Source organism: Lonchura striata, chromosome 9 (assembly GCF_046129695.1).
Source record: "Lonchura striata isolate bLonStr1 chromosome 9, bLonStr1.mat, whole genome shotgun sequence".
Taxonomy (NCBI): domain Eukaryota; kingdom Metazoa; phylum Chordata; class Aves; order Passeriformes; family Estrildidae; genus Lonchura; species Lonchura striata.
The window spans coordinates 28,710,410-28,733,283 of NC_134611.1; the positions used below are offsets into that span (position 1 = coordinate 28,710,410).

At 43.5% G+C, this 22,874-nt stretch overlaps 1 protein-coding gene across 1 annotated transcript in view; it reads left to right on the top strand.

The window, feature by feature from the left end:
* PLA2G4A (phospholipase A2 group IVA) overlaps positions 1-21,094 on the top strand; it is a 70,142-nt gene extending 49,048 nt beyond the window's left edge. Inside the window, exons 10-19 of the mRNA XM_077785514.1 lie at positions 2,754-2,976; positions 3,728-3,842; positions 6,196-6,333; positions 6,718-6,810; positions 8,163-8,234; positions 9,925-10,200; positions 15,271-15,455; positions 18,288-18,483; positions 18,686-18,843; positions 19,640-21,094. Coding sequence (XP_077641640.1) covers positions 2,754-2,976; positions 3,728-3,842; positions 6,196-6,333; positions 6,718-6,810; positions 8,163-8,234; positions 9,925-10,200; positions 15,271-15,455; positions 18,288-18,483; positions 18,686-18,843; positions 19,640-19,771 — 1,588 coding nt within the window. The 3' untranslated portion in view covers positions 19,772-21,094. The remainder of the gene's footprint in view (positions 1-2,753; positions 2,977-3,727; positions 3,843-6,195; positions 6,334-6,717; positions 6,811-8,162; positions 8,235-9,924; positions 10,201-15,270; positions 15,456-18,287; positions 18,484-18,685; positions 18,844-19,639) is intronic.
* The last annotated feature ends 1,780 nt before the right edge of the window (positions 21,095-22,874 follow it).

Genomic DNA, 22,874 nt, shown 5'->3' on the forward strand with positions numbered 1-22,874 from the left:
GAACAGGCACAGGCATTGATGGAGGAGATCTTACTGTTATCTTTGGTTCCTGATGAGTAGCTGTGAAGAACACAAATTCTTTTTGGAGATGCCCGGGGAAAGGACAAGGAGTAATTAGATTAACTCTTTGGGAAACTATGTTGCAGGGAGACAGGCCAAGAACTGGAATGTGTTGAGCCATGCTCACCTGAGCAGGCTGGGGACGGTGTCATCCTCAGTCTGACTCAGGCAGTGCTCATGTGGAAGCTGAACTTGGCTGAGCACAGCCCTGAGCAGCCTCACCTGACTTAAGCTGGCTCCAGGGTCCTTTCAGACTCAGGCATGAGATTATACAAATGTCTCAATTCTTTGAGAGAAAAAGACTTGTTGTAATATGAGCAAGCAGGTAAACTGCCTGGGATGTTTTATCACCTGGTCTAGCTCTAAGGAAGCACATGAATTTTAATTCTACTCTCTAACCCCAGAGTTGACTCTTGAAGGAGATAATGATTAGGGCTGTTCTTTGTATGGGGTTTTTTTGTCAATTATTTTTCATTGTGTGAATCTTGTTTCCCCTCTCCCAGACTAGAGGGAAGTTTTCAGAATGCCAGGAGGTTTTGAAATGCCAGAAGTGTCTGTGAACTGGAGTAATTTTGTCCTTTAGATTGGACTATAAGAGGTGGGAACCCATGTTTTCTCTCACTGGTGGTGGGGGCAGATTATCCCTGTCCATTGAGGGAGGTGGATGTACTTCTGTCACAGCTGTGAATAGCAGAAGGTGGATGAAGAGCAGTGGAATAGTGCAGTGTGGTGTTAAAACATTACCTGTGTTTCTAGGGAAGGGTTTGCAATCCCTGCTCAGGACAGACGTCACTTTGCTGGCTATGAGGTCCTTTTTGGGGAAAACCCAGGGGTGAATACATAGTTGATCTAATGTAAACCTATAAAATCTGAGTTAAAATTCCGAGATTATTATTTATATTCGGTTATCTGAACTGCTCCAGTCAGAAACAGATTGGAGACAGTTGTGTTTGAACAAATTTGCCTTTGCTCTCTGATGTCATCCTTCAGTCTTTCCTTGCTTGATGAATAAATAAATTGACACTTTGGCACTCCCTTCCTTTTCTTTCTTTTCTATGCAGTCTGTCTTTTGGGAATAATTCTCTTTTATTTTTTTTTCCTGAAGGGTGGAGAACTCCTTTCCTGGTGGGACAGGCAGGTTTTTGCTTGTCCCCTCAGCTGCATGCCTAACCTTGGAGCAATGCTTCTCTGCCATCTTGCTTCAACCTTGTGCTGACTTCTCCAGCTGCCTTCCCCTTTCCCTGCGCCCAGGAGCCGAGGTGGAGCCGTGGATGGAGTCCTGGCAGCCCACATGGGACAGGGCTGGTTGTGCTGTCCCAGGAATGGCTGGGCATGACCTCAGGGCCAGGCTGGCCCCGTGTGTGTCTCAGAGCTGTGCCTGGAGTAAGGGTTGTGCACCTGGGCCGGGTCACTGGGTAAATAAGAGTAAATAGCAGTAAATGAGCCTCTCACAGATTAGAAGGGCCTGTCTTGGTGTGGCCCAACCCAACCAAGTAGAAGCCAGGGCTGCCTGCACGTGTGTCTGAGCTTTGTTTGCAGTAAAACTAAGCTTGTTTCTCAGTGACAAACTCAAGACTGACCTCATCCTCAGTCAGTTAACTCTGCACAGGCTGTAGTTACTGTGCTTCAGTTTAGTATGGAAGCATCATATCCTGGGAAGTGGGGCCATATCCAGGCCAGAACCCCCTGTGCCCAGGGCTGAGTCCCCAGCAGGGACAGCAGGACAGGGATTGGGATTCCACCCCTGTGCTCAGCTGAGACCCCACCTGCAGAGCTGCCCCAGCACAGGAGGAGCTGGAGCTGCTGGAGAGAGCCCAGGGGAGGCACAGCATGGTCACAGGGATGGAGCAACTCTGCTGGTAGGAAAGGATGGGAGAGCTGGGATTGTTCACCAGGAGAGGAGGAGCCTTGAGGTGATCTCATTGTGGCCTTGCAGTGCCTGAAGGAGCTGACAATAAACATGGAGAGAGACAATCCCCAAGGGATGGAGTGACAGGACACAGGGAATGACTTCCCACTGGCTGAGAGTGGGTTTAGATGGGATATTGGGAAGAAATCCTTCCCTGTGAGGGTGGGCAGGCCCTGGCACAGGGTGCCCAGAGAAGCTGTGGCTGCCCCTGGATCCCTGGAAGTGTCCAAGGCCAGGTTGGATGGGGCTTGGAGCAAGCTGGGATAGTGGAAGGTGTCCCTGTCATGGCAGAGGTGGCACTGGATGAGCTTTAAGATCCCTTCCAACCCAAACCATTTTGGTATTCTGTGATATTTTAGGAATGTTTCAGTATTGATAATGAACTGGAGGGCAGAGAGGTTCCTCTTAGAGGGAGAGAACTTCATGTATCCCTCTAGGATCTCCAGTCTGCCACACAGCTATGAGAACTGGAGGAGCTCTTTTCAGCTTAGGATGTTCTGTCTGTTATCCCTTAAACAGAAAAATGAGGACTCTTTAATCATTTGCTTCATGCACATTATGGAAAATGCACGTTGAGTGTTTGATCCTGTGCTTATATTTAGAACAAATTGCTCAGCTTTCTATGCTTTGAGAAAAAGAAAATTACAATTTCTTATATAAATGGAGAATTAACTAACCTGATTTAATCAGTAACTGCACCAACTCATTTATGAGCTTCGTGTAGCTTCCAGGCAGCTGACACTGCAGCAGGTTTGATGCTCACAGAGCCTGTTTGCCTTTGCAGGTATATGTCAACTCTGTATTCCCACCCTGATTTCCCAGCCAAGGGCCCAAAGGAGATCAATGAGGAGCTGATGAACTCGGTGAGCCACAACCCCCTGCTGCTGCTCACCCCCCAGAAGGTCAAGCGCTACATCGAGGCTCTGTGGAACAAGAAGAGCTCAGGGCAGCCTGTCACCTTCACAGACATCTTTGGGATGCTCATAGGGGAAACACTGATCCATGATGTGAGTGCTTGTTAAAGCTGTCAAACTCTCATATAATCCCCACTGTTACTGTATTTTTTTAAAATTGCCTTAGTGACATTTAATAAAGAGTGCACGTTTTGCTATAAGAAACAACATTTGCTTCAAAAAGTACTAATCTCAACATGAAAGATCCCCTTGCTTTCTTTGAAAATAAGACAACAGGAGAGCTTCGTGCTGTTGTATTCTATAATTGAAAATTCCTAATTGGCTGAATCAGGCACAAAGACTTCCAGTTCAAATGAGTCAGGTGAGCAGCAGCTGGATTTGATCTTATGGCAAAATGGAAATGTGTCAGTAGATTTGCAAATGTGTTTTATGCATTTCTATCCCTCGAGTTACACTGATAGTGGGTTTTAAACAATTTAAAACACTGAAAAAGAGGCAAGACAGAATTTAGTGGCAGATATATAGAATTCTAATGCTGAAGGCTGTTAATGATTGTGTGAGGTTGATGACAAGTCCCTGTGTACCAAGGGATGAAAAAAATGCACTGATGTTTAATTTAAATCAGAACCTGACACATCAGTGAAAAACTTTTCTTATCAAAATCAAATTGACAAGAGGAGTCACTCAGATCTTTATATAAAATAAAAATATGTGATATTTCTTTTTATATTGTATATAATATATATGTGTGTATATATATATATATATATATATATATATATATATATATATATTCAGGCCTTTACGAGATGTGTTTGGGACCAATGTCTTTCTTTCCCTGCAGAGGATGGACACCACTCTGAGCAATATGAAAGAGAAGATCAATAATGCCCAGTGTGCTCTGCCACTCTTCACCTGTCTGCATGTCAAACCAGATGTCTCAGAGCTGATGTTTGCAGGTGTGTTCCCAATCTGTGTTGAGTCACTTGTGGCAAGGAGGGGAGGTGTGTGGCTGGTTAAAAAAATCCATTTTTTTAATGCACCTGAGACTAATTGCATCTGACTTCTGGGAATGTGACAGAGTGATAAGTAGTTACTCAGGGATAAGTGATGACATATTTAGGTAGGAGTGCCAAGCCAAAGAGAAATCTGGTGACCTCAACATGGAAAAGATGTTTAAATTAGGGTATCAAACAGCAAGAAAACATCCTTCTTCTTTCAGAGAAGGGTGACATCAACAGATGATGATCTTCGAGGTCTTCACCAACTCTAATGATTCTGTGATTAAAACTGATAAACAAATTAGATATAATGCCTCTTTTTCACTTCTTGCCCATTGTGAAGTGCTGTTGGTAACACAAAAAACCCCTTTTACTTGTATTTATTCCCTAGGTTTTAATCACCTCTGGTAACCTCAGTTCATAGTGGGTCCAGTTGTGGAAGATGCTACACTAAGTCAAGGATGTGTGCATCTGTATGTAGTTACACACAAGACTGGAAAGGGAAGTGCCAGGTGCTTTGCCTCAGGTTTATACATCATTGTATTTCCTAAAATAGTTATTTGAAGAAGTTGCTGTCAAAGCTTTGGCTGGAAATGAAAATGAGGAATTGTAAATTAGGCTAAATATTTCATGGGAAAATGTGTCTTTAACTTTGCTACTTAGGAAACTGATACCTTTTTGTTTGAAAATAGGAGTATTTGGGGTTTAGATGAACTTCTGTTTTAAATAAATTTTAATTGAATTACTGTTTTAAAACCAAAATGATATTTTGTTAATAATGTCTTTCTCTAAGCAAGATCAGAAGCACCTGGAGGCTTTACTTTGCTCTATAAAAAGATATTCCCTGTGCCAGTGGATCTTGGCTTTTGAGGCTGACATATCTGTCATTTCAGAGGATGCTAGATTTTGATTGCTTCTTATTTTAAGCTCCATTCCTCCTTTTAGCTTTTCCTGATGTAAGAGCTATAGTAAATTTTGAACAGAAATATTTACTTCCTAATTTACATTGATTCTAAGGCAGAAATTTTATTTCCCTGAGCAGGCTTTGTGATTTGAGAAATCCTCAGTGCAAATGCAAGCTGGAGGTGGGCTAACACAAATTAATTCTAATTCTTAGTTCAGCTTTGCTGTTACCCAGGTTCTGCATATGCAGCTGCCAATTCATTTTTATACTGCTTAAAGGAAATACGAAATTTCTGGACTGGGTCTTCAGTGGAATTTCCTTCTGTTCCAGTGAATGTGAAGATTTGTGGGTGATTTATTTGGAAAAGAGGATGTTGTATTTGACTTAGATAAGCATTACCCTGTGAAATGAAACTCCCAGCAGTCATGATTAAATCTTTCCTTTTCAGGACAAGTGTTCACCTTCTGCTCCACACGTCAGCAGGAATATCCAGAGGGTAGATGGCATTCCATGACATGTGGGGATATCTCAAAGCCTGTCTCTTTTGCCTTTCTTTTTCAGAATTACTTTTGATTTATTTCCAGTCAAATAATCCCTGCTAAAAATAGGGACGATGAAATAGATGAATGAGGGAAATGCTAAAAGGAGAAGATATGTTTTGTTTGTTATTTTCTCCCTTTTTGAACTGAATTCTCTGATGGAAGCAACTCCACTGGTATCAAAAAAAGTGTTTCCAAGTCAGCTAAGATCCATTTTCAAAGGCCTACATCAATAGAATGCAAATAATTTCTGATATTTTCTGCAAAGATCAGAAAATGCAATTGAACATTTTATTCCATATTTTTCTTGAGCTCCCTCTTCAATAAAATGGACTTTTAAGGAGATCTTTGGCAATGTTTGAACTGTTAAGTTTATCAGCTGCCTCTCAGCTTTGCCTTTTGATATTGGATTTCCCACAAAACTTTTGGTTTGGGTAGAATCCAAATGCCTCTGCTAGAATACTTCACAACCCTTGGGATATTCAGTAATTGGTTTTGTGCCACCTCTGTCACTGCTCTCCATGTTTTTGGTGGAATTGCAGTGAAGGAAAAGCAGCTTGGAGCTGAGAGCCACGTGTGGCAGGGTACCATGCTGAAGCAGGGGATGAAAAACAGATGTCACTGTGTTCTTCATTTGTCATCTCTCCTTTTATACCTCTGGTTTTCCAACCTCATTCTTTTCACCAAAGTTTATTGTGATAAGGGAAAATGAGGATTCTTTCCCTGCTGAGACATCACTGACCTTGATTTGATATTCCTAATGGTTATTTGGCTTCCCATTTCACTAAAATTTCTTTGCTTGGTTCATTTCTGTGTTTTCCTCCATCCTGAGATTTCTGACTGAGCAGTTTTTTTTCTGACTTTGCAGACTGGGTGGAATTCAGTCCATATGAAATTGGAATGGCCAAGTATGGTACTTTCATGTCTCCTGATCTGTTTGGAAGCAAGTTTTTTATGGGGACAGTGGTGAAGAAATATACTGAAAATCCCTTGCATTTCCTGATGGGTGAGTATGTGACAGAAAGGGGCTTAAAAATAAATGCAATTTCAGTAGTTCATAGACTTTTAAATGCAGTCACACAAAGTGTGAGACAGGAAGTGGAGCTCTCAGTTTGCTGGAAGACATTAATTGGAAAGATTTCACAGATATGGATTGGCATTGTTGATTTGTTTCTAATTTCCATGGGTTTTTGTTCTCATTTGGAGATTATGACTTGGCCGACTTCAAACTCACAGGTGTGTTCAGAGAGCAACCAACTGCTTAAGTACTTAAGTAGTTATTATTATTAAGATATGTGGAGTTTATTTTCCTTCTGCCAAGCACCATTCATTGTTGGTTTTTTTTGTTGTTTTTTTTTTTTTTTTTTTTTTTTCTTTTTTTCTCTTTCAGGTGTCTGGGGCAGTGCATTTTCAATATTATTTAACAGAGTCCTTGGTGTCTCCAATTCTCACAATAAAGGGCCTACCATGGAAGAAGAATTAGGTACTATTAGTAAATAATTCCACTATTCAGAGCAATTACTAGCAAGATTCTCCCTCTGTGGAAGGATGGCACTGCTTGTAGTAATTTAGGAATGTGGAATTAATTACTTTTAGTTGCTGGCACTCCTGGATGCTGCTGAGGTGGGGAAAGAGCACTAGGGAAGTTCTTTCCTTTCTTTCATTTTTGTTTCTGGTCACTTAGAGCTGTTGAAGTCACATTCATCTAGCTAGCTCTTTTCTGGTAGTTAATAGAATCCTCTATTTTTGGAGAGCAGAAGCTTTCAAGTATTTCATAGTTACTCTTGTAGTCTCTTGACACTGGGCTGTGTTATTAAAGGGTTTAGCAAAATGCACCTAAATTTTCTCATCTCTGGGTTGTTAAATTGCTCCATTCTAACCACAGCCTGTTGGTTATCTGGTCCTTTGCTTGCAAAATGAGTGGTTTTGGTTTCACTCTTGGTACAGAAATGAGCAACATGACTGTAGAGAAAGAGTTGGCTTGGTTTGGATGGGCTTTATCGAGTTTTATCTGAGAATGTAGTTAACTATAGAAGGCTTTTTACACTTCTGTTTCCTGTTGAGAAAACAGCATTACAGGGGAAGATCTGACAAATAAATAAATTGTCCTAGACAGCCAGATCTTTCTGAAGAGTGGGAAGAGCAAATGTAGATTGAGATAGTTTTTAAATAATCTCTGTCTGCCTCCTAATGGATGGAATTCAGCTGTTTGATAATCTCTTCTTTATGGATGAGAATGAGACCTCCAGGTTCCTATTTCTGATACAACTCCTGAGTGTTAACAGCTCCTCATGGAGGATCCCTGTCAATAAATGTGATCATGGAAAAGTTTGCTTTTGAAAGGTAATGAGACACAGAATGTTATCTGTCATCTGTGACTCATTTCACATATCATTTAAAAAATACTCTCTGAAGTGAGATCAGATATGAAAATATTCATGTGACTTGAACCACAGTCTGAACCAGAGCTGGAGATGTCCCAGTGCCACTTTGGCACCACAGAAACGTTTTCCTAGTTCAGTAGGAGCTGCTGAGAGGACAGAAGCTAAACATCTACATTTTAATGAAGGTGAATAAAGTGTGTCAGGTATGTGGTGCAGAGGGGAGTGGGAGGTACTGCTTTAGGATTACATTTTCTTTTCCAGCCCAAAAATTGCAGGCTGAATACAATACCTGCTGCTCACATTCTAATGTCCACAGCAGAACCAGTCTCTTCAGATGTATTTTCTGTTACAAAGACTATAGCAATTTTATGACTCAGATTGTTTTGAAATTCTTAACTGTTCTGCCAGTTAAACCCCTGCAGTTTAAAGGAATTTATATTTCTTTCAACAGAAAATATTAGGCTAAAGCACCTTGTGAGCAATGACAGCTCAGACAGTGAAGATGAGTCACAGCATCCAAAAGGTAAGGAAATGTTCAGATTTCATTTCATCATTTCCTTTTTCCATCAGCTTTTGTGTGGCTCAGCAAAATAGAGAACAAGAGACCCCAGGAGGTTCTGGGCTTCACTTCATGTCTCCTGCTCAAGCTGATCATCAGGTGATTCTCTCACACATGTCTGGAATTCCACATACATCCCAAAAAATGTGGTCTGCTGGGCCAGAGTTCTCTGGAAGTCTGTTTCCAGCAAACTGCTGAGCTGAGAGGCACCTTGGAATTGCTGCCAGCCTCCTAAACCAACATTATCCATTGTTTTCAAGGGTTTTGTGATCAAATATTTACTTAAGAATTGTTTAATGTGTTTCCAGCATTCACAAGTGTCTTCTAGCACTTTTACAAATGACATCTGATACAGGAAATTCCTCATGCATGGCACAGTGTTTGTAACAGTGCCCAAATCCAGGTGCCCAGAAGAGGCACAGCCACAAAGGGAATGCTGGGCAGTGGGAAGAAAAGATTCTATTGACAATTACCTCTAAGAACCTAAAGCACCTGGAGATTTCTGGTGTCTTAGTCAGCTTTCTTTATTTGATTATATCTTTAGAGTGATTTTCACCTGCAAAAATCGAGTTTTATTTTTAACAAGTGGAGCAAAGATGAGAATGCAGCTGTTTGTGAATTCAGGATCTACAGAAGAAAAGAAAATCCTGGATGATGAGACAGGGAATTATGTCATTAGCTCAGCTCAGTGATTGCTTCTTCAACTCCCCTTATGTGTAAAACTGTAGGTGGTACCAGGTTTTGTGTTTATTTGTGGATTTCCTGTTTAAACACTACAGCCAGCACCAAACACATTTCTCTCCTAGTTTGTAGCCATAGTGAACAACCAACAAATCTGGGATTGTAAACACTTGGAAATCCTTCTCACTTCCATAGAATATTATTGGACAGATGTTGGACTTCTCTGATGCTTGTTTTCTCTCTGCTTATGTAAAACTCAGCTACTTTAAAGTGTGGGTTAAAAGCTGAATTTAAAGTATCAAACTTGAGCCTGAATGATTTTCTTATCCAAAACACCCCCAAAAAGTCAAGTTTTGACAGGTAAATGAATGCAGGGTGGTGCCAATCCAGGTCATTTTTACTGCAAGCTCCAACTGCAGACATCTAAGTCTGAATCTTTCATTGCATTCTTTAGTTTATTAAAGCCAGATATTAATTGTAGTTTATAGTTTACTGTGATGATAATTTCAGGTATTTTAGAATTCCATGCTATAGCATTATCTTTTATGTAGAGTAACTCTGCTTTCCTGGATTTCTAACAGGCAGGAAAGGTGGAGAAGGCTGTCAGTGCACATCCAGATGAATTCAGGTCTACGTCAAGTATGGATCTTATCAGCTCAGGTCTATCCCTGAGCCCAGCAGAGCTTACAGAGAAAGCCCTGCTCAGGTCATCTAACATTGCCAGTCTGTTTTCCTGATGGACACGTGCACACTATTGTGGTGTAGATGAAAGGTTTCACTGGGCTGTGAAGTTGAAAGGATGAATTCTCTGCACTTCTCTAAAATCATTGTTTCAAAGCTCCATCATCCAGCCCCTGGCTCGTTGAAAGAACTTTTTGATTTTCGTCAATCCTTTGTTTTATAGCCCCTGCAATGCTGGGGTTGCACTTGCTGTGTTAACTACCACTGCTGGGTGTTCTCCTTTTTTGTGCAGGCACGGAGGGCGCTGAGGCAAAGCGGGAGCAGCAGGAGAGGCAGCAGGAGAGCAGCCAGGAGAGCAGCCAGGAGAGCAGCCAGGAGAGCTGGGTGCAGCGCATGCTGATGGCCCTGGTGGGGGACAGCGCCCTGTTCAACACGCGCGAGGGCCGCGCCGGCAAGGTGCACAACTTCATGCTGGGGCTGAACCTCAACAGCTGCTACCCCCTGTCCCCTCTGGCAGAGCTGCTCACCCAGGAGTCCCTGGAGGAGGAGGAGGCGGCAGCAGTGGCAGGTCAGTTCCCACACGCTGCTGCTGGCTGTGGTTATTGATGAAGGCAGAGGCAGCGGGTTCCCAGCACGGTGACATCACGCCAGGAGGGCCACCACAGCAGCATGGGCATTGTCCAGCAGTGGAGCTTGTGAGGGGACTGGGAGGCTCCAAGGGCACCACACAGTGACTCCTGCCTGCTCCCTGCCCTGTCCCTGGCACGGCGTGTGGAGCAGCCACTGGAGGGACAGTGGCTCTTGCTTTGGCAGAAGGGGACCAAACTGCTTTTGTGTATGGTGCCCTTTGTTACATCTGCTTTCTCACTGTCTTGGCCTTCTCCAAAGGGCAGCCAGGTTGTTCCTTAGCTCTTATTGATGCTAAGCCTGCTGGTGGAAATGAAACCTTTCCTTGTTCTCCTGCAGGGCTTTCCTGTGGCAAAACCTTTGTAGCTTATCTGCTGTCTTTGTCTTTTGAAAAACCCCTGGAGGCAACAAACGTCTTCACTTGTAGGATCACAGAATCAGTGAATTTTGGAAGGAACCCACAGGATCATGTAGTCCAACCCCTATCCCTGTCCAGACACCCCAACAATCCCACTCTGTGCATCCCTGGGATTGGTGTCCAAACCCTCCTGGAGCTCTGGCAGCCCTGGGGCTGAGCCCATTCCCTGGGGAGCCTGGGCAGTGCCAGCACCTCTGGGGAAGAGCCTTTCCCTGAGCTCCAGCCTGGCCCTGCCCTGGCACAGCTGGTAGATTCTTACTTTGCTGACACCATCTTCTTGCCAATGTGAATCCACCTGACAAACACTTCCATTCCAAGGTCCCTGATGTGCAGGTGCATCCATATTTCATGTTGGCTTAAACAAGAATGCTGATAGAGGATAAGAATTTCAGAAGAATATGAATTTGCAAAAGAAGTTCAAAGTCTTCCCTCACTCTGTGAGGGATATGGTGTGTGGAACAGTAGCTGTGAAGAATAATTGTGTTTGGTTAGGATTTTGGAGCCTTTGCCTTAGTGTTCACTGCAGTCTGCTCAGTGAAAGGCAGTTAATTTCTTGGTGTTCTTCTGCACTGGCAGTGTCCAAGCCCAGGCTAGACAGGGCTTGGAGCAACCTGGGATAGTAGAAGGCATCCCTGCCATGGCAGGGGATGGCCCTGAGCTATCTTCAAGGTCCTTTCCAACCCATCCCATGATTCTGTGATCCATCAAGCAAAGAACCACTACACCTCTCTGAAGGGGATGTTCCCTCTAGGCTGCTCCTCCCAGCACAGCCCTCCCAACTATCCCTGGTGACAGCACCATTCTCCTCTGCCCTCATTTCCTATTCAGAGGAAGGACATTGTCCCAACTGTTCATTAAGCAACAGTAAATACCTGATGTCATTTAAAAGCTTAAGTAGCGGCCGTGCTCTAATGTGTATTTGTTAATGTAACAAATCCCTTGCAGGGCTTGAAGAATAATTTCCATCTGGACTCCACTTTCTAAATATTTCTGTCATCTCAGAGGTGTTTACAACTGGGTAGTCTTAATATTTATAGTACTTGGAAAAGAGGCAGGAAAGTGGATAGGAAATTTATGGTTGGAAAAGATGACAGTTGATGAGAATTTTGCATAATTAAGACACGTGGATAGTCTTCAGAATCAACTGTCAGCTTCCTGGGATTTGATTTAGATGGAAATAAAATGCTGGTTTGACAGAACTCTGCACCTCTGACACAATTACTTTGGAGTGCCTAAAACTTCTGTGGGCTAAAATGGGAAAAGTTTGACATGACTGCAGTTTTTTGCTGTTAGCCAAAGCCCACATTCATAAACCTGCAGTTACAACTCAGATCTGACAGCTGTGAGTGGTTGCAATATTATTGTCAAGAACAGTTAAAAACCCCTTGAAATGTCAGTAGTTAATATAAAATGTAATCATTCAGTAGTGTGATGAGTGTATCCACACTTTAATGCTATGAATTTTCCTAATATATGGAAGAGCTGAGAAGCCCAGAGGCGCAGCTAGAAAGGAGTCTTTGGTGTAAAATTTAAATCCTTAGATTACTGTGGCACTGGATGCATTTAAGCTCTGCATATTTATTCCTAGCACTGACAGTTTACCTGTCAGCTTGAGTGCAGAGGGAAGTCTGTATTGCTTTAAGACTTACTCTCTCCTTTATTGCCATACACTCCAAAGGAGAAATAAGTGAATCAAAAAGGATATCAATAATACTTTCCATCTCCAGTTGTCCCAAACCCTCTGCAGAGGATGAGCTGTGGCTGACCTAGGGCAATCTTACAGTCATTGCTGAGGATTAAATTTAGAGTCTGCAGTGCCTGCAGCAGAGATCCCAGCTGCTTGGTCTGGAAGTAAAACACTTGGCTTTGCTTTTCCACAGATTCTATTTGTGGAGATAATGCTAAACATTTTTATTTCATCAGGATTTCATTGTGAACTCAGAGTTGTTCTGTTTCTTTTCTTGATGTTACAACACACCAGAACGATTTGAGAAAATGCCAAGTGCATAACAATGGAGGAAAATAGCCCCTAATCCCTGCTTCCTTACTTCAGTATTTATGGAAGCAGTTGTAGAAGATGGACGTCAGTAGCAAGTGCCCTTCTGATCTGCCCTCCTCCCACTGGAGCTGCCATCTGTGGCAGATTTGGTCTGTGCCCTCTATGATTTCCTAACAAATAATCTGTCTGTGTATCCCATTGCTGGGAAGCTGACAGGGCTGAGCTGGCTAAACATGGAGCTGGGCTGGTAAACACGGACCCACAGAGTTGTTAAGGCTGGAAAAAGCCTTTAAGATCATCAAGTCCAACAATCAACCCAGCACTGCCACTAAACCCTGTCCCCAAGTGCCACATCCTCCCATTTTTTCCCAGTTTGCTGTTTGATGGACTGGAGGGTGCTGGTAATAGGAATGCATCTTTCCTAAAAGGCTGAAAAGTCATGTCCCAGGCTCTGGGATTCTATGAAGACTGTGATTACTAAAACCCATTTGTATGGCTGTTATAAATTTATTGATGGCATGAAGACATTTTCTCCTTTAAAATATGATAAGATTATTTTGATAAATTTGATTTTAGGGTCATGAGGGCTGTAAGCAATAGGATCCATCTCATTCTTCAGTGTTGGGAGGAAGTTTGTGTGGCAGTAATAACACTCCCATCACAAGCACTGTTACAGCTGATGCCGTTCTTGATTAAAGGATCCTTCAAATTCAATTTTTGTAACATAAGAAAAGATGAAACTTGAGCAAAAATATTTTTGCAATTCCTTAGAAGTTCTAGTGAAAACAAGGGTTAAATTATGCTTGACATGTTGTCTTTAAGCAAGAAGAGGAAAACCAAACTGGTCTACTTGTGCTAAACTGAACTATAGTCAGTGTGGGTTTTTTTACTGTTTTTTAAAATTTTGATGACTATAATAAATACTGATACATTTTCTTTCACTTATGCAGATTTATGATTATGAAATATATCTGGTTCTAAAATAGGTTTATAAACACACTTAGCCCTTTAACAATATGCAGTGATTTAAACTGTTCTTTCCTTTAGAAATAAAAGCAAACAGTGGGAAATTGATGCCTTATTATTTAGAAAAGAGTCCTCTTATAAATAACAACAAAAATAAAAAAAATAAATAATCTATTTTAAGATTTTGTTTGGTCATCACAACATGCTGCTCCTGAAATGACAGGGACAAGACTTAGAGTTATTTTTTATATATTTTCTTTGCTTCAAAAATAACCATTTTTTTTCCCAGATTACTATCATTGTCAATAAGTAGGTGCCAGAAAATTCAATCATAGTGGAAATAATTATATTTTTCTATCCAGCATTCCTTACATTACACTGCCCTCTACAGATACGAGCATTAGATTTTTTGGTGAAAAGCAAAATCATGCCTTTGAAATGTTTGTAAGGTGTGGAACAAGAAAAGACTGTTGGGGAAAAGTTTTTAATTACAGCGGGGATAGTTTAGTAGTGTCCAGACACTTTCATTATCTAGTGTCCAGAGACCTGGGCAAGTGTGAAGACACCCAGGGAAAATGGATTGGTTTTTCCTGAGCTGCACCTGAGGGAATGTTGGGGTTAGAGGGAAACATCATTAGGTTGAGCTTAGAGAAAAGAATGTGGTGGATACCACACTGGGACAGCACCAGCAGCAAGTGGCTGACAGGGAATTCTGTCCCGTGCCTGAATTAGGGATATGGGTCACTATTTCTCTTTGTTCCTGCTGGAGTGGTGAGTGTGAGGTCATCAGGTCTGATGCAAGTTGGAAAACAAGATCTGATAGTCCCAATTTAATGAGCAGAAACAGACACTGACAGGTGTCACAGGAGGGCAGAGCCACATTGAGGATTTTGGGGTAAATTTGGGAGAGCTAGGAAGAATGTGGGATTGGGAAGAAGCCTGGGGGAGTAGGTTTGGGCAGGGGTTGTAGGACACTGAGAGGTTCACAGAATATTAGGGTTGGAAGACCTCTGGAGATCACCCAGCCCAACCCCTGCCCAGGCAGGGTCACCAGAGCAGGTGGCACAGGGACAGGTCCAGGGAGGTTTGGGATGTCTCCAGACAGGGAGACTCCACTCCCCAGGCAGCTGCTCCAGGGCTCTGCAGCCTCCAAGGGAAGAAGTTCTTCCTCGTGTTGAGGTGGAGCTTGTTGTGTTTTAGTTTATGGCCATTTCTCCTTGTCCTGTCACTGGCACCACAGAACAGAGTCTGGGACCATCCTCTGACACCCCAATATGTCTTTTGACATCCCATAAATATTTTCCTTTGTGTATTGATTGTTTGGGATGATGGAGTGAAGGTGGAATGGCTGTGTTCAAACCTGGACGTTTGTCCCCTTTGGTTTACCTCCTCTGGGTCTGCCTTGTGAGCCTCTTGAGAGCCCTTCCAGTTCTGGCTTTTCACCTCATTCTCCAGTTTTTAAGAGTTCTGGTTACACTTGAATTCATGGTGTGTTTACCTGGGATACACTGTGCAGTTCAAATTCCATGCTCTCCCCAGAACCTAGGGAGAGACTGGAAAGCTCATCAGAACCTCAGTTCTTAACTCAGGTGTCCCTGCTTGGTTTGGTTTTCCCGTGTTCCACGCAGATCCTGACGAGTTTGAGAGGATCTATGAGCCCCTGGATGTGAAGAGCAAGAAGATCCACATCGTGGACAGTGGGCTGACCTTCAACCTGCCCTACCCGCTCATCCTAAGGCCCCAGAGAGGCGTGGATCTCATCATCTCCTTTGATTTCTCAGCCAGGCCAAGTGATTCCAGCCCTCCTTTCAAAGTAAGTGACACAGGCCCTTCCTTTCCTGCCTTCAGGAGTTCAAGGTGACTCAGTTCTATTCCTCATGGTCCCAGAAAGGTCTTGGTCCTGTTGCATCTACAGCTTTGGAATATTTCTTTCCACGTCAAGGCAGAATATTGCCCTGTGCCTCAGTTCCTGTTTACATGCCTTCCATGAGGCAACTGGCACAAAGAGGGATTAATGAGCTTGCTTTGAAGCAGGAGCTCGGTTGTTATTATGGAAGTTTTGCTTTGGCACTGATTGCAGAGTTTTATTTTCTGTCAGAATTAAACAATTAAGTCATTTTCCCTGCTGTACTCTCCCTCCGCCCAGCTGCTCTCCTCTGTGAGCTGTGATGTAAATGGATGGTTTCGTGTCATCATCTTGTAGAAATGCATCATCTCAGGATTGCTAAATAAATAACCTTTTGGAATCAGGGCTAACTGTTCATTTACATCTCACCAGGATAATCCCAGCACTAGTTTAAGTGGAGCTCTTAAATCCATCCAGCCCAGAGCAAAACAGCAACAGGAGAACAGGGAGTAAGTGCCACGGCTGCTTTCTGCAGCAGGTGTGGAAAGCACAGCTGTCAGCCTGTACAACCTGCACATCCACACAGCTCCAGCTGATCCCAGAGCCTTCACATGGATCACTTTGGTAACTGCTACAGAAAAAACCAGCACTTCAGAGGCTGCTGTGAGGGTCTCACTTTGTGCTGTGGTTTAGTGGGCGTGGTGGGATTTATTGTGTCTGATCATGGAGGTCTTTTCCAACAGCAGTGATTCTACCATCCTCAAAAAAGAGTCGTTATTTAGTTCAAACCCAAATGGATTTTTAAAATTTTTAAGGGAACTCAGAAAACATTCCTGTTTGAGAAACAACTGGCATTCCTGTTACTTTACAGACAAATTACAGTTAGAATAAATGGATAATTCTTTTCCTTCAGCTGCTATGGAGTGACAAAACCCCCAAAACAACACTAGAAAAGAACAGCAGTAGCAAAATGAGCTTGAGATCAGTGCTGCCAACTGCAAAGCCAAATTACAGGAGAACAAAAAGGAGAAATTCCTGTAATCTATAGATCTCTTGGGGCTACTGGAGAGAATAGAGCACTTGAGACTTCCTAGTGCTTGAGATCCTTTGTTTTTTCTTAAATGACTGAATCCCAGAGTCTGTTTTTCTCCTTTAATATTCTATTTGTATAAGAACGTATGTCCTTTTTTGTCAAGAGTGTTTGCCCCGCAGCTACATTTTGCTGACACAGCATTGTCATTGCTTCTGAAATATCTTTTTCCTCCCTTTTTTAACATTCCATAGGTGGAGTCCATGCAGAAGGCTGTATATGGTCACCCCTGCTACCCTTAGCATTTTGTCTTTGTCAGCTGCAATTTTCTGGATTGTCTTGGGGAAAATTGAGAGATTCTTGAGCACCCAAGTGGCATGAAGATTTTTCTCTAAACCATCATTTTCAAAATGCAAAAAATTCCTTTATATGATAAAAAATGGTGGGAAAGCTAGATGGTGCCTCAGGTTTTCCAGAAGCTTCTGTTGAAGGGAATTGTTTCTGGAGCACAAGTGGGTGTTTGCTGGGGCAGACACAGGTATATTCCTGAGGCAGAGGACAGGAACAGGAGCCAGTTCTGTTCCATTGGTGCATTGCAAAGAGCAAATGCCACTTCAGAAGTGGGCCTGTATCTATGGTAGCACTCTAATATTTTACTCAATGACTCGAGCCTTGGTTTACCATTTTACACCCACTATCTCTTACCTCCTGTGTATCCAAAACAGTAGTCCAAAGAAGGGTCCTATTTCATTGAAAACCAAGATTAAAGATATTTGACCTTCCCTCTCCTCCCTCTCACACACCCTCATTACATGCTTCTGAGTCATTATTTACAAATTATCTTGTTTACTGAGTTGTCATGAGGAAAATGAAGCCTGTTTTCCCGTGCTCTTCACTCGGTGTGCTTTGAGAAGCCCCTGACTGGGAATTAATTCTGAGTACAACAATGTGTTGCCTGGTGTTTAGGATCTCTCAGTGGTTGCCACAGCACTGGTACTGCTTTGCGAAGTAAAATTATGGATGGCTTTTCCCTCACTGTCAGCTCTGTAAATTCACCCCCAGGTGTGGGGCAGACCACATTCCTTCCTGTGACTCATGTGGCAGATGGTGGAGCCTGGGCAGGGTGAGTGAGGTGCTCAGTTGGTCCTGCTGGGTCATCTGTGCTGAGATGGACTTGATTAGTCCTGAGAACCAAAGGGTGCCTTGGCTGGAAGGGACATTAACCTCATCCCACCCCTGCCATGGCAGGAACACCTTCCACTGTCCCAGCGTACTCCAAGCCCCATCCAGCCTGGTCTGGAATGCTCCCAGGGATCCAGGGGCAGCCACAGCTTCTCTGGGCACCCTGTGCCAGGGCCTGCCCACCCTCACAGGGAAGGATTCCTTCCCAATATCCCATCTAAACCTACTCTCTAGCATTAGGAAGCCATTCCCTGTGTCCTGTCCCTCCATCCCTTGGAGGTTTTCTCTCTCCATGTTTCCTGTCAGCCCCTTCCGGTGCTGGAAGGTAGGTCACAGTGAGGTCACCCTGAAGCTTCTATTCTCCAGGTTGCACCATCCCAACTCTCCCAGCCTTTCCTCCCAGCAGAGCTGCTCCATCCCTCTGACCATCCTGGTGTCTCCTCTGGACTCCCTCCATGTCCTTCCTGTGCTGAGACTTACTAATTTAATTTATGAGTTACATTAACCACCCAACACGATCCCTGTCTCTGCACACCTGACTTTGCAGTGGAAGCTTTTGTGCACCTGAATCTTTCTCCTCTTTCCAGGAAATCCTGCTGGCTGAGAAATGGGCCAAAATGAACAAGCTTCCTTTTCCCAAGATAGACCCCAACGTGTTTGACAGGGAGGGCTTGAAGGAGTGCTATGTTTTCAAACCAAAGGACACCTCCTCGGAGAAGGACTGTCCAACCATCATCCACTTCGTGCTGGCCAACATCGACTTCAGGAAGTACAAAGCTCCAGGTGAGCTCACAGTTCCTGATGCTGAATCCACCTGTTCCTCTGGAATCACTTGGTGGTTATGTACTAGGAATGTTTTGCCTCTGAAACAACTCCATCTTTGTCTGCAGAGCTTAGGGAATTAATTCAAAGGAGCTGTTAAAAATAAGGTAATAAATCCTCAGCCCTAGCATTTGGATGGAATTTTTGTATTTGTCCTGTGCAGGCATTCCCAGAGAAACACAAGAAGAGAAGGATTTTGCAGACTTTGATATTTTTGATGATCCAGACACACCTTTCTCTACCTTCAACTTCCAGTATCCCAATGAGGCTTTCAAGAGGCTCCATGACCTCATGGAGTTCAACACCCTCAACAACATGGATGTAAGTATGGAGGGCTAAAGGAGCTGGATTGTTACAGGGGGAAGTGGGTGATGTGAGGAAAGCCCTAAATCTGCCCTACAGAAGGTACAGGGCTTTGCCTCAGTGTTTGCCTGATTTTCTCGTTTGGTTCTTGCCTTGGTTTTGCCATTTTACCATCCCAAGCCATTCAGGATAGCTGAGCAAAGGGCACTGTTAGAGATGTAAACATGATATGCAGAACTTTTATACTCAGGGTGTTTTTTTGTGTAATTGGACAGAAAGGACACTGGAAATTTTCTCTGAAGGAAATTTCTTTATCAGCTAACTCAGTAATAATTATTTGTAATTGGTGGTTTGTGAAACATGACATCATGATCCCAACATCTGTGGAGTGACAAGTATAATGATCATCCCAGATAAAGATACAGGGGTTTTAATCAATATAGGGAAGAAACCTTGTTACATCAGCACAAAGGAAAAAAAACGAAGATTTAATCTTTCTCAGCATAATAATTACTTTCTATATCCTTGAAATATGTATTTTTCTCAATGTTTGGATTCACCTTTCTGAATTTCACTGGGGATTTTTAAATACTGTGTGACTTCTTTGGTGTTAGTGGCCTCCCTCATGTTTTTACTAACTACGTTAAAATCAGTGTTTCATACACTCAAAAAATACTGTTTGTACTAAAACTCATTGATCTCTCTGCTCAGTGATGGAGGGGAGCTGAAAGTGGGAGCAGCAGCTGTTAAGGGGGGAAGGGGCTGTTTCTGTCCACTTGCAAGTGTTCAGTGTGGGTTTTACTGCTGGCTGCAGGTGATCAAGGAGGCGATGATGGAGAGCATCGAGTACAGGAAGCAGAACCCCTCGCGCTGCTCCGTGTCCCTCAGCAGTGTGGAGGCCAGGAGGTTCTTCAACAAGAGCAACCTCAACAACAACCACACGTAGAGGCTGTGCCCAGCCCTGCCCCACCTGCCCAGAAGCTGCTCCTGCCTTTGGAACTGCAGGCAAAAGGACCTGAGTGCAGCATCCCTGCTCCTCACAGGGCTGTGCAACACTCGTGAGCGCGTCTTCTTGGGAATGCTCACGTTCCAATAGCATTTTGTACTGGTTTTCTGAGAGATAAAAAACATTTCAGGAGGTTGAGATCCTCGTTTTTAGAACTGTGGAATTAGTTGGAGATCATTGGGTTCAGTGTCTTTTTGTTTTCTTATAAAATTGTCAACACTGGTTTCTTTTGGGAGGGTAATTGATTTTTAATTGATATAAACTGGGCATAGCTTGAAGGGTAAGATGGAATTAGAAAAAAAAAATTGAAATCCACTTAACTGCTATATGAGAATGTCTGTACCACTCAGCAAAAAACAGAACCTCTGATACTTTCTTTTTCTTATTTAATCCTCAAAATTACTTTTTTTTGAACTCTTGAGCTACTGGCAACCAGTGTTAAATTATTGTCAGTTTGTGTATTTCTGACCTGAATGTTTCTTCATAAATTGACAGTGATTTTGCATTTGAGCATGATTAAAATAACACATTTCTGCAAAGGGACAGTGGCGATGTTCACTGGGGATTGGTAGAACGTGCCCAGGTAAGAATGTGAAGCCTTAAGGGCTATTTTAAAAATATATTCATAGTACTTTGAATAATAAAAGACTGTGCATAGAGAGAGATTATTTCAGTACCATCTCAACCAGTATTGCTGTAACTCTGCAGATACACAGAAAACTCAGCTGCACCTCTGAAAACTTTAATTGCTAAAATCAGTAAATCCCTGAGAAGGGAAATAATTACAGTGCATTTCTTTTAACAGCCACTGCACCAAAGAATCATGGAATGGTTGGGGCTGGAAGGGACCTTAAAGTTGATCTCATTCCACCCCGTGCCATGGGCAGGGGCACCTCCCATTAGCCTAGGTTGGTCCAAGTCTACATGCAAAGTTCTATGGTTAAATAACATTTCCTGTATTGATCAATAGGTTTTATTTCTGTTTGAGTTAGTGCATGTTTAAAATCAAGGGAGAAAATAAAAGTAACTTATCTTAGTGCTGCGTAATTTAAACATTTTCCATAAATTCTGGAAAGGAACTGGTACCATTATATTATTGTAATATTTTCTTTTAAATGTCGTCTTTCCTTTTGGTAATGTAACATTTGTATTTTTTATTTTATATATGTACCTACTCTGTTTCATAGAAGAGTTTTATCAGCTTTATACAGTTTATACTATCACAGTGTTACTAGATGATAAAAAATAAAACTATATTTGTCACCTGCTGTTTTCAGACACTTTTATTTTGATAATTTGTGGGCTATTTTAAGTTTTTTTGTGAAGAGATGTGGCTCGATGGTGTGGGGCAGCTCACAAGAGAGACAGTGCATGGGATGAGTCTTTGCTGCCTTTAATCTTGGATTCCTTATAAAGCAGGGAAGTTCCTTAGACATTATTAAAAATAATGTGGAAGGAGATAAATAATGCAGGAAAAACCCTCTTCTGACACACAATGTGACACCAACCACACAGAGTTTTCCCATACCTAGAAATGTAATCCTTTGTTTCTCATTTTCCCTCCCTTTAATCCAGGTTCTTCTGCTTTGTGTGTACAGTATTTTTTCCCAACCCAGCATGTGATCCCTTAGGAGGCAGAAAAATATGGATTTAGAGAATTAATTATTTCAGGCTTCAAACATTACTGTAGGGGCAGCACATGGAAGATCCTTCATGCCTGAAGGACATGGAAGTGCCACCCTGCACTGGTGAAGGGGGTGAAGCCTCTGGGGTGAGCTCAATTCCTGGAAACGAGCTCTGGTGGGCCCTGGAAAACGGCTATTGTAGGATCTGGAGAGCAGCTTGGTGGGCCTTGGAAAACAGCTCTGGAAAACAGCTCTGGTGGGCTGGAAAACACTTCTGATGGGCTCTGGAAAACAGCTCTGGTGGGCTGGAAAACACTTCTGATGGGCTCTGGAGAGCAGCTCCGGTGGGCTGGAAAACACTTCTGATGGGCTCTGGAGAGCGGCTCTGGTGGGCTCCTGAAAACACTTCTGATGGGCTCTGGAGAGCGGCTCTGGTGGGCTCTGGAAAACACTTCTGATGGGCTCTGGAGAGCAGCTCCGGTGGGCTGGAAAACACTTCTGATGGGCTCTGGAGAGCGGCTCTGGTGGGCTCCTGAAAACACTTCTGATGGGCTCTGGAGAGCGGCTCTGGTGGGCTCTGGAAAACACTTCTGATGGGCTCTGGAGAGCAGCTCTGGTGGGCCCTTGAAAACACTTCTGATGGGCTCTGGAGAGCAGCTCTGGTGGGCTCCTGAAAACACTTCTGATGGGCTCTGGAGAGCGGCTCTGGTGGGCTCTGGAAAACACTTCTGATGGGCTCTGGAGAGCAGCTCTGGTGGGCTGGAAAACACTTCTGATGGGCTCTGGAGAGCAGCTCTGGTGGGCTCTGGGACACCCAGCACTGAGGGTGGCCATAGCATCTCTTCCATCTCTTCCTTGGGACCTTGGGGCAGGCTGCAGTGCTGGGATGGGCACAGGAAATCTCTGCCTGCCTTTTTCCTTACCAGCAGAAGAGAATGTTCAGAATAAATCCCACTGACCTGGGGAGCACCGGAGCTCTGGAGTGGTGGCCTCGGTGTGTTTGTGTTGGTGAGAAGAAAATCCATTTTGGCAGGGCATGGGGCTGCAGCCAGTGCCCTTTCCCATTGCCCTGGGCATGTTTTGTTTTTTGCCTGAGCACTGAATGATGACCTGCAGAGCTGTTCCTACAGAGCACACGGGGCTGGTTTTCCAGGAGAGCTGAGTGTGCTCGGGAGTGGATGTGGGACCAAACACCGGATTGTGCAACCCCTCGTGTTGACATAACACATCTTGCTCTGGTGCTCGCTGGAAGAGAAGCCGAGCAGACGTTTCCTGGAGCTGTAAATTCACCCCTCGCTGCCTGCTGGCACTGGGATGGACAGGTTTGTGTGGGGCTGTGACTCACCAGGAGGTTACACGGGGCCCTTCTCGGGTGGGGTGGGAGGCAGGGGCTGTGAGGGTTCCCAGGAATTCCCCAT